Source organism: Xenia sp. Carnegie-2017, unplaced genomic scaffold (assembly GCF_021976095.1).
Source record: "Xenia sp. Carnegie-2017 unplaced genomic scaffold, XeniaSp_v1 HiC_scaffold_6, whole genome shotgun sequence".
In the NCBI taxonomy this organism is placed as follows: domain Eukaryota; kingdom Metazoa; phylum Cnidaria; class Anthozoa; order Malacalcyonacea; family Xeniidae; genus Xenia; species Xenia sp. Carnegie-2017.
In genome coordinates this window covers 20,328,538-20,341,112 of record NW_025813526.1, presented here as the reverse complement: position 1 = coordinate 20,341,112, position 12,575 = coordinate 20,328,538, and the positions used below count along the sequence as shown (strand labels likewise).

The following is a 12,575-nucleotide window of genomic DNA, read 5'->3' as shown; positions in this document are numbered from 1 at the left end:
TCACAAAAGCCATGACGTAAAAATAATGCAACAGTACATAAAAACATGTATATAACAACTGGAATTCTCTGACGTGTCATTATTCTGACTCATGTTAATTTTGTAGCTTTGCTATATTGATATAATTTGAAATAAATGGTTGCAGTAAATTGGTATTGATGTGGGAAAGGTCGGTATTTTCACAGTGTAAATCATTCAAAATTTATCTGTGTTTGACAAAACCACCAAACTTAAGTCGATATAAAGTTTGTCTAAATGGCAGTAATTCCAGGACGCTTTAATTTCTACGCAGCCTACAAATATGTCATTGAACTGTCTGAGACAAATTACCCTGCATTTTAGGGAGAGGTCTGTAGCAACAAAATATTGAAGGCTCAAATTTTCGACAATTTTCAGATGGATGATAAAAGTCTTTACAAACTTCTACTTTACCAGACGTCATTTCAATGTAGAGTACATCTGTGGAATCTTATTTCTTAACTGTAAATGGTGTTGAGTCCTCTAAGAAACATGTTAGTAGAGGAAGAGATACTAAAATAGAATAGGATAAACCCATGTGTTTCCTGCCCTTTGTTACATGTCTAGCATGTGAAGAGTTTTTTCTTCATAATTTCACAGCCTTTACGTGGAATCCATAATTGTTTAATTTGTGATTTTTTAATCTCACGCAAATAACACATTTATTAACATTTATTTCTTATAGAACAAATGTAAATGGTTTTAGAGTTCCAATGGATCATAATGAATCATAATGGATCGCCATTTCCACTATTCTGGTCAGGATCACCCTACATTACGGTCAGAATCTTCTTTGTTGCATTATTTATTAGTTTGCTGTCCTTATAGCGATTGTTTTTGAAAACGAATAAAGTTGGAATATGTCGAATTGTTCATCCTGTTCATAAAAAAATCGTGAAGTTTTTTAATTCTGTGGTAAATCTGTAAAAGTTTGCCTTGATTTAACTTTGTTTTTGACATCCTATCATTAAGCAACGGATTTTTTATTGCATTAATTTGTTCAAAGATATTTGCTACGGAGCTAAACCACTGCATATTTATGCATCACGACACAGAAAATAATAACGAATAATTTCCTTTGTAAACATTTTTCACTCCTCCTCCCTCCTCCCTCCCCCCAAATTAACGTTCTCGTTATTGTCTTGGATTGATGAAAATACAAAGTTTGATGCTAATGCTGCTTTTTAGTGTTTATATTTTACTGTAGAAATGAACTCTTCTTATATTTGATACTTGGTTTGCCAATAGTGTCTCTTTATACGTTGGTAGTTGTACACAAAAACATTAAAGGTTCCTACACAAGTGTACCTTCTGTTAAGATATCTATTCTCTGATGTTATCATAAATTATGTTGATTTTATATGAAGTATTCCACATGTCACGTGACCATGAATATGTGCATTTAATATACATGACAAGTTTTTTTAAAATAGACATGTTTCGACATCTCATGATGCCATCTTCAGTATGAGTGAAATATTAGTGATACAGGGTTTATATAAAGTAATATGATACATAAATTACAACAATAAAAGGATATAAGTTAAATTAATGCGGAGCGTCCGAGCGTATTATAAACTAAATATTGTATTGAATTTAAAAACTTGAACATTAAGGTCAGGGTTAGTTTTGTTGATGTCGAGTGCTTCTTTGATTTTAAAGTGCTTCTATGACGAAAACTTAACGTTAAAAAATCATCGATTTTAGCATTCAATAGTTTAAACACATATGAATTATTGCTTTCGTGAAATGTAAGCAAAATTAATAAGATAACGAGGGAGTTATGAACATTTGAAATGTTTAATTTTCCTGTCCGCCATTAAAATCGGCCATTTTGAATATATGCAATCAGCAAAGGTCTGTGACGTCATAGTCTTAACACAGCAAGAAGCGCACATTGGAAAGTATACAAAGTAATACATAAATAGAGCAAACAAATGTCTAATTCATCGAGTTCTAGCTCGCTCTCAGAGTCTTCGATCGAGACAAACGAATCGGTTTCTTCATTGGAAATTGCGACGGCAAATTCGAACGAATCTAATTCGGAAATTTTGCCATTTGCCGATAATATTGAACCGCTTGCTTCGTCCGATGAAATTGCTGAGTACGTAGCTGCAGTCGCAGAAGAACGGCGGGTTGAAGACATGCTGCAAGATCGTTTTGATGCTCGTGTTGATGTTACTTCATAGTAAAGGCTGAAACACACTGGGCAGTCGCTTCAGTCGCGCGTCCAAAGCGAATTGGTGCGCACGCGTCAGTCGCTTGAACGCTTGAAACACACATGCAGGGACCATGGCGACATTTACCGTGGCGTCTATTGAACATGGCGGTGATTTTAGTTTGTTACAGTCACAGATATCACTTAAACTTTTTATTTCGGCCTTTATTATAGCTACTAATATATGAATATTCACTCAGTACAAACTACTATGTTGTGAAAAGAGAACAAGCCAGCTAAAACACTCCAATATTATCATAGTCTATTACGCGTGTATCGTGGACAATCTTATTCTGTGCACTAAGGTTGTGCATTAGGGTTCCAGTTTGTAGCTCCTATTGTACATATTTGATAAGTCATATAAAAACTGAAAGTTTCCAGTGTGAATTCACTATATATTGCCTTCGTTTTCCAAAGTATAATCTATAAATTTCGTATGATGCTTAGGACAGGAAATATGATATGCATTTAGGAAGTTAAAATGTATCTATTGGCCAATCAGTGTAAAGCGACTGAAGCGACCAAAGTCAAAAGTTCAACATGTTGAACTTTCAAAGCGACTAGCTGACGCGACTACGCTACTAGCTTAGTAACCACGCAAAGCGGCAGTTTTAGACGAGAGACTAAAGCGACTGCCTAGTGTGTTTCAGCCTTTAAGGGTTGACAACAAGATTCAACGAACAATGGCCCCATACACACCTTTAATGGCCAAATTGTATGTTTCATATAAAGTTATCATAGGTAACGGCAGCCGATTCAGATCAAAGTAACACTCTAAAGGCTGAAACACACTGTGCAGTCGCTTTAGTCGCGCGACTAAAACTACCAAATTGCGCGGTCACTAAGCTAGTAGTTTTAGTCGCGAGTCTAGTCGCTTTGGAAGTTTAGAATGTTGAACTTTTGACCTTGGTCGCTTCAGTCGCTTGCATGTGATTGGTTATGTACTTGCTGAAAATGTCAATTTACGAAGTTAACGTGAACAAAGATGGCTGGTTACGAAGAAGTGCTCATAAATTCTTTTCGCAATTTTCCAGTATTATTTGATCTTGCGGACAAAAATTATAAAAATAAGCCGATGAGAGTGAATGCGTGGCATCAAATTCTATACGATCTGAGAGCTGTTGGCTTTACAGGAACAGGTAAGGAGCAATTTATTTATCTTTGATATTTTTCAGTGATGCCGTGATAAGAAATGTTGTTTGTTGAAATTTGGATTGTTTGAGATATTGAGCATATTGTTTTATTAATTTTATCAGTTGAGGAGCTCAAGGCAAAAATGAAAAGCCTTAGAGATGTATACGTCAGATACAAAAAGAAAAACGATGCTGCCATAAAATCAGAAGCTCCAGCCTCATCCACACCATCATGGGAGTTTTGGGGTTTGATGACATGGTTGGACGATTACAGAAAGCGCCGACGGTAAGGCATACATATTAACATTAATGTCTCTTGTTATTATTGTGTTACTGTATAGGGCTGAATGGGTTAAGTAGCATTATGATCGTGGGTTTCAAAAGTGTTAATTCTTTATATAGAACATCAACTAACATGTCTGTCACTGTGATTGAAGATGAATCAGTCAAAGAAGTTACAGATGAAAGTAACAGCATTGGTGCATTGACACTCGCAGTAGATGATCTGGAGAGCAGGCAGTTTTCTGAAGCAGTCGATCCGACTTCGCACTTAATCTCATTCCAACCCATATCATCACCATCACCTATTTCATCCATCTCAGCTTCATCATCAAGAGCAGCAACACCATCGGCATCACCTCCACGATCAAACAAAAAGAGAAAGAGAGCTCAAGATGATGGTCCTAACGAATACCAGCTGCAGTTGCTGAGCAGTTTGGAAAAAATTACTCAACAATCAGCATCTCCCCCAACTGAGTCATCAATGGGCGAGTATGAACATTTTGGCAGAAGCATAGCATTACAAATCAGAAAGCTTCCTTCTGATTACCTTAAAGCACTGGCTAAAAAAAGAATCCAGGATGTTCTTTTTGACATTGAATGTAATGAAAAATAATTGTGCTTTATCTATATTACAACAAAAAAGTAAAATAAAATTATATCAATGAGTTCTTTTCACATAATCCTGCTGCCATGAAAGTTGACCAACTTCTGAATTAAAATACATGGCAAACTTTTCTCTAATTTTGGATGCTTCAATACTGTAGTTTCTTTGTTTGTTGCGAGATAATGGTTCAAGCACACGGGTTGTTTTTTTTTTTGCCTCCAAGACCCTTTATAAACATTTCCTGATGGATCCACAGTATCTGTGAAACCAGCTGGACTGTAGGAAACATGGCGTGTTCGGAGGAAATTGTGCAAAATGCAAGTAGCCTTGACAATTTTGGACACATTTTCTGGTTCTGCTATAATGGTTGTTTTAAGTATTCGCCACTTGGATACCATTATACCTGATACAAATATCAATTGAAGAGAATATTGAAAAGTGTTTGATTCAAAACTCCATAAAGAAAATGAGCATATAAATACAAACCAAAGGTGTTTTCTATTGTTCGCCGAGCTCTTGACAATCTGTAGTTGAAAACTCTCTTTGAAGGCAATCCAGTACCCTTCCTGGATAAGGTCGCATCATCCAGGTTTTAAGAGGAAATGCCTCATCTGCAACCACAGTATAGGGAAGGCTTTCATTTGTTCCTGGTAAAGGCTCATCAGCAGGTAGATGCATCTCACCTATCAAATAAAATTTGTAAGGTGAATACTACTTTCAACACTGAATACTTTAAAGAGATATGATACCATTTAAAAAAAGCTGATCCAAATTGTGAATTAGCAAAAACTCCCCCATCACTCCATCTTCCAGCTTCACCAATATCCACAAAGATAAATTTGTACTGGGAATCGCACAAAGCCATTAACACCAAGGAAAAGTGTTTTTTATAATTGAAATACAAAGATCCAGAGTTTCTCGGAGCCTGAATAGCGATGTGTTTTCCATCTAGTGATCTAATGCAGTTTGGAAAATTCCATGTATAAGCAAATCTGAAAACATACAACAAACAATGATTCAGTGGCACCATAAGTCTACAATAAAGTAACTCATGTTTTAACTTTACCCTTCAGATATTTTCTTCCAGTCACTAGGTTGCGAAGGAGCCTTCATGTATGTGGGGACAAGAACTCTCAAAGTGCATTACACGTATCGTAAACAACCTCACGAACTGTGCTAGCCCCACGACGATAAGCAAATGCTATGATTTCCTCATTTGAGTATCTTGCCTACGAAGAGATGGACCAACCAAAGCCAGCAACTCATCAAATATTTGAGGGCTCATACGAAAATACAGATTAAACTGCTCCTCATCGGTTCTTAGTTCTTGAACCAAGTGCAGAAAATCTCCTTGTGCTCTCCTTTGCGTGTTTAATTGACGAACCAGCCACCTTTTCATTTTATCATTTTTTTTCCGTTTTTCAACCTCTTCCAGCTCGTACAATATGCAAACAGATGCTAGTAACTTAGCCTGATGACTAGACGCCATGTTGATAGTCGCTATTTGGTCGCAATGCTCGCTTTTGCATGTGTGTTTCTGACGTTCAAGCGACTAACGCGCGCGCATCAATTCGCTTTAGTCGCGCTACCAAAGCGACTGCACAGTGTGTTTCAGCCTTACGAATGACATCTAAGAGTGCCGATGCTTCAAATAGCAGCTTCGTTAGGTTTAAAGCCAGTTATGTTTAAATCTTCTTTGTTCATGCTGGATACAGACACTTCATTTTGTATTTCCTTTAAAACCTTAGTATAAATGTATATTATATATTCGAAGTTTGCCTGGATATATTATTGCTTCTCTCAAATTGTGTAAATCTATCATATGCAATATATGTAAGTATATAATAGTTCTAACTTGTGCTAACGCCGCTCTCTTGACGTTGTTGGTGTTGGTGATTTCTTCCAAATAGTAGGTACGGCACCAGGTTTGAGCCGTCTGGTCATACCACTCAAATGGAATAAACGCTCAAAACAATCTTCGAGAAGTGATTTGAACAAATCATTAATCGAATTTCGCGCGAACTCGGATTAAAATTTGCGCGCTTCGTCTGAACAAATTTAACCCAAATTCTTCTCAAAGACTCGTCATTTGGGCTTTTATGCAAAGAAATGCCTGTACTTCTAATAGTTTTATTACTGCAATCTTGCCCGAAACAGCGTGTTGGGATGTTAAAAAAATTGAAATATGTAACCTTTTAAATCTCTATTTGTATATAGTGTTATATTGTTAACAGCTGCAAGTTAAGACTATGACGTCACAAGCACCTTCCTTCTTGAAAAATCAAATATGGCGCCTTTTAATGGCGGCTCTTAAAGTTCAAGATTTATCGCTTCGTAACTCGAGCAGCATTAAATATATTGCGATAAAATTTCGCCAGAAGACATTTTTTTACATACACTATTAATCTATGAAAAAAAACGAGAGGCAAAATTTTCGTCATAGTAACACTTTAAGGGTGAATATGGCGTCGGCAGTGTCGATGATTTTGAAGCAAGAGGGTGAATAGTTGGTTTTACATGAGTGAGATTTAAGGTGTCGTTAGACATGAGAGTTTTTGTCCGTTGTGGTATGTTCCCTGATTCTGGTGGATAAATGGCGTGAAGTTTCGCCAATGTATCGGGAATTACATCCCGCGCAATTAAATTCATATACCACCAAAGATTTAATTGAATCAGGGATTGGGTTCTTGAATGAGAAAAAGTTTTTGATTTTGAACGATGTGAAAATTAGTCGAATGTCAATATCTGTACAGAAGCGTTTTATAATGTTTGTAAGTCTGCGTTGTGTGTGTCGTGAGTAATGTCCGATGTATGGTAGTTTGAAGTATAGAGTTGTTATTTTGGAATTTTCATTTGTGTTGGTTGTAATCGTCGTGTCAGGAGTTTCGGTGTCTAGTTTAAGGTTGTTGCTTTGTTTGTTGTCGAGATATCGTTTTACGGTTCTGTTAATAAAGTGTAGTGGCTAAGAGTTTCGTAAAAGAGTGGATGTGATGTTTTTTATGTCTCGTTGAAAGCCATTGTTCGTATTGTTAAGTTTGTATGCTCTGTCGATTAGTGTGCGTATAAGTCCGGTTTTGTATGAAAGCGGTGTGAAACTAAAATAGTTCGTCAGACGTCCTGTAGATGTACTACAGCTGTCATGGGATTTTGTTAGTAAAATGTCAAGAAATGGCAGTTGATCTTGTTGTTCAGTTTCACATGAAAATCTAATAATTGGGTGCTGTGAATGATGAAAAGTCGTCGAGGAAAGGGAAAGAATCTTTAGTGGGGTGGTCATCTGGTATCAGTGGTGTTAGTAGAGAACTAAGATACTTAGCTAAATTATAATTGTACGAGTTAATTGATGAAACTATCGGTCGTAGTGGAGGCGATTGTTCTGGTTCTCGTTTCTTGTGAAGTTTCGGTAAGCCATAGAAGCGTGAGGGCTTAGAACCTCTGGGGAAGATATCATTATAAACTTTGTTGTTAATCGAGTCTTTCTTTAGAAGCTTCCCTAACAGTCGTTGTAGTTTGGCTTCACGTGATAGAGTGACGTCTTCTTTGAGTGGGGTAAACTTTGCTGTATTGTTAATGATTTTAAGGCAGAAGTTACGATACATTTGACGATCCATAATTACGACGCCGTTGCCTTTGTGCGGTTTGAGAATGATAATGTTTGTATTGTTGCGAATGTTTTTAGGATGTGGTGTTTTTTGAAGTCAGCTGGTGTCGGGTGATAAGATGAGATAAACGAGTGAGCGATGTGTACCAGCTCTGTTTTGAGATGTGCGTAGTCTTTTTGATTGCGAATGTTGTGTTTTATAGTTTGGTGGAAACCAGCTGACTTCAAAAAACACCACATCCTTAAAAACATTCGCAACAATACAAACATTATCATTCTCAAACCGCACAAAGGCAACGGCGTTGTAATCATGAATCGTCAAATGTATCGTAACTTCTGCCTTAAAATCATTAACAATACAGCAAAGTTTACCACACTCAAAGAAGACGTCACACTATCACGTGAAGCCAAATTACAACGACTGTTAAGGAAGCTTCTAAAGAAAGACTCGATTAACAACAAAGTTTATAATGATATCTTCCCCAGAGGTTCTCAACCCTCACGCTTCTGTGGCTTACCGAAACTTCACAAGAAAAGAGAACCAGAACAATCGCCTCCACTACGACCGATAGTTTCATCAATCAACGCATACAATTATAATTTAGCTAAGTATCTTAGTTCTCTACTAACACCACTAATACCAGATGACCACTCCACTAAAGATTCTTTCACTTTCCTCGACGACTTCTCATCTTTCACAGCACCCAAACATTAGATTTTCACTTGAAACTGAACAACAAGATCAACTGCCATTTCTCGACATTTTACTAACAAAATCCCATGACAGCTGTACAACATCTACATATCACAAACCAACATACACAGGACGTCTGACGAACTATTTTAGTTTCACACCACTTTCATACAAAACCGGACTTATACGCACACTAATCGACAGAGCATACAAACTTAACAATACGAGCAATGGCTTTCAACGAGACATAAAAAAACATCACATCTACTCTTTTACGAACTCTTTCCCACTTCACATTATTAACAGAACCGTAAAACGATATCTCGACAACAAACAAAGCAACAACCTCAAACTAGACACCGAAACTCCTGACACGACGATCACGACCAACACAAATGAAAATTCCAAAATAAAAACTCTATACTTCAAACTACCATACATCGGACATTACTCACGACACACACAACGCAGACTTACAAACATTATGAAACGCTTCTGTACAGATATTGACATTCGACTAATTTTTACATCATTCAAAATCAAAAAGCTTTTCTCATTCAAAGACCCAATCCCTGATTCAATTAAATCTATGGTGGTATATGAATTTAAATGCGCGGGATGTAGCTAATTCCCGATACATTGGCGAAACTTCACGCCATTTATCCACCAGAATCAGGGAACATACCACAACAACAGACAAAAACTCTCATATCTACCGACACCTTCTTAAATCTCACTCATGCTAAACCAACTATTCACCCTCTTGTTTCAAAATCATCGACACTGCCGACACCTCATACACCCTTAAAATCAAAGAAGCACTCCACATAAAAAAACTAACCCTGACCTTAATGTTCAAGTTTTTAAATTCAATACAATATTTACTTTATAATACGCTAGGATGCTCCCCATTAATTTATTTTATTTCCTTTCCTTGTATCACTTATTATTTCACTAAAGTAAATGGTTTGAACCCGGGAGTATCGTTAAATGTTTTGAAGATGACTACCGCTAAGGTTGTCGAAACGTCAGTCAACAACAACAAAAACAGTCCTTCTCAGGACTTTATTAACCTGGACGATCATCATTTACAAACTTATTATTTCACTCATACTGAAGATGGCATTATGAGACGTCGAAACATAACTATTTTAAAAAAACTTGTCGTGTATATTAAATGCGCATTAGCAATAGTGCTTTTACGAAATTATCCATGAATATCTTATTTCCTCTACTACCTCGTGACCATGCACATGATGTGTATCGATGTAGAACATTACTATTATATAGTAGAAATTTATTTCTTTTATTATTATATAAAGATATAATAATATATCTTATATGTTTTATAAGATATATTTTGATTTGAGCTAGTTCCAAATCTCACCAAAATCAACAAATTTATCTTTATAAAACATTTGCATACGTGTACATAACGCGGAAGTAGAATATTTTACAGAAAAACAAAATAATCGATAAATGGACATGAAACATTAAATCACAAAATCAAAATACAATATAACAACGAAGGGTAAAGTTTAAAATCAACATACCTCAGAAAGATTTCAAGACACAACGAACTACATGATATCTGCGCGGCGTTCTAGTCGAGTTTGTGGAATAATTTAAATGATTTACGTTCCCGGTCACGTGAGATATGTTACCCCTACCCTAGGAAAAAGGCTCCTACAATATACCGGAACAAAAACCCTTTCGTTTTACCAACAAGCAAATCACTCTGAAGATGACTACCGCTAAGGTTGTCGAAACGCCAGTCAACAACAACAAAAACAGTCCTTCTCAGGACTATACCAACCTGGACGATCTACATTTACAAACATGTTACAAACATCAAACAAATCACCCATTCGTCTTATGAGACGTGGCTAAAAGCCGGTAAAGTACGGGTACAAAACGTCGGCAGGTAGTCGTGGGAGATACATACGTTGTACTTTGGTCGTTTAACTTATGTTATTGTGTCATTGGTAATATCGATAATATTTTCTCATTTGTGATTTTCTTGCTGGTAATTTTAAAAGATGCCAAGGTACACCAAATAACGGCCTTATAGCTTTTAGACTTTTCAACATTTATTTTCATTTTATAGATTTTTATGATAATTTTTGTAGGAGCAATAAAAGGTTTAAAGCAACTGTAGCTGTCACATATCATGATGAGGATGGCCATGTTGAGAGAGAGGAGGTGGATTTGTCAGAATTGGTTATTGAGAATCATAGAGGAAGCTGTTCTTTTAACAGTCCTGATAATTGTGGTGCATTGGAAGGCCAGGAAATGGGAATGGAACAAGATAACAGTGATCTTGAAAGTGATGTTCACCATGATTGTGAAGAATCATCTTCTTATTATCAGAAAGTTGAAAGAAAACAAAAATCATGGGAAAATTTGCAACTTTCAATTATAAAGAATACATTTCAGTTTGCTGGCAAAAATTGGAGCAATCTGAAGTGTATTCATTGTGATAAAGAAGCAAAGTTTAGGTGCAGAGATTGTGGTCCAATGGCAAAGTATTGTGAGAACTGTATGTTAAAGATGCACACAACCGTAAATATTTGTCATCATGTTGAAATATTTAAGGTAACCTTTATGAGGTAGATATTATAAATATGTTTACAGTTAACTCTCTCAACACTTGCAACAAAAAATGCAAAAATAAAATGAGAGTTTACATTGTGAAACATGCTACGAAGCACTAATCTAATATTTTTTATGAATGCAAGAAAGGGGATTGCTTACAACTAATTTCTACGAGGTTATTCATTGCTTTGTAGGATGGCATGTTTTGGCCATATAAACTCATGAACATGCTGGTGTATGATTGTTCATGCCAAACAGCTTGTCACAAAAGAAGTGTTTCTGTTGTTGATGTTAAAGGTATGTTATATGTAAAATGTGCTGCAAAAGTTTTTTCATTTTAGCTGTGATGAGTTTGTCCTCTACAGTGACCTTGCTAACAGCTGCGATAGTTTTATCTTCTGTAGTGGTGGACATTTTACAAGTTGTTGCTGTGTTTTCATTTTCTGGTAAAATCCATTTTTGTAGTGTATTCCAAAACTGTGGTAATACATATGCCAGGTTAACAACATTATCTGAGATCCAACATCCAAGTACAATCCGTAAGTATGCGCTGTAATGTGTGGGATTGCTTTGGTATATTGATGGAATATTCTTTGTGGTTGGCTTAGAAAATGATAGCAAGCTCTTGAAAAAGGCATAGTTATAGCTTGATATAGCCATCATAATCATTACAACCACGCCACAAACATTGCTACATGTTTGGAATGGATACGCTTTCGAACAATTGTCTGTGCACTTGTGTCCTCCTCTAACCTGGCATCTGCTAACAAGATCATGTGTCATTGTTACTGAGTAGTTGGCTATGCTGTCGCAAATATTATGTGCCTTGACAAATTTATCTAAACTGTGTAGAAGATTGTTCGGAAATTGCCAGCCTAATGAATCCCCATATGTAATGTTTTTGTCATTAGTGTCTACATAGCAAAGTACCCAATGGTTTCCGGGGTGCAAATCATCTCCAAGAAATGTGTTGCCATTGCTTTTTTTTACCAACATTTATGGCAAAACAGAATTTTGAAATGAATTCATATTTAGCATGGTGTTGGGCTGTTGTGGGTGGTTTTGTTCCATTGAGGTACACATAATATGTATCTGTTTTCTTTTTGTTTAGGTTTGTTGTCAACCAGCACATGTGGTCACTTGACCTGGACATCTCATTGGATGACAATTCTCGTTCTTTCATAATCTCACTATATGGGGTTCTGTACAAAAGCTTCTGAAAGGCTGTAATTGAAGCAGCTGATGGATGTTCCACCACCGTGTCTGGTTTGTTCAATGGTTGTGAAAACCAGGCAATTTCCTCTTCGACTTCTACTTGTATGCTTTTTAAGGTGTGAAATTTCTGCAGATTGGTGATGCAATTGATATCTAACCTTCCTTGTGATGTGTTGATACATGCTCCTGCTTGCTTGATGCCTCAACTATTTTTC

At 36.4% G+C, this 12,575-nt stretch overlaps 1 protein-coding gene across 1 annotated transcript; it reads left to right on the top strand.

Moving 5' to 3' along the window:
• Positions 1-3,221: 3,221 nt before the first annotated feature.
• On the top strand, positions 3,222-4,264 carry LOC124457287. Its single transcript, XM_047007562.1, has 3 exons — positions 3,222-3,375; positions 3,493-3,655; positions 3,772-4,264. Exons 1-3 carry the CDS (start codon positions 3,222-3,224, stop codon positions 4,262-4,264), a joined length of 810 nt encoding a protein of 269 aa, XP_046863518.1.
• Positions 4,265-12,575: the final 8,311 nt, after the last annotated feature.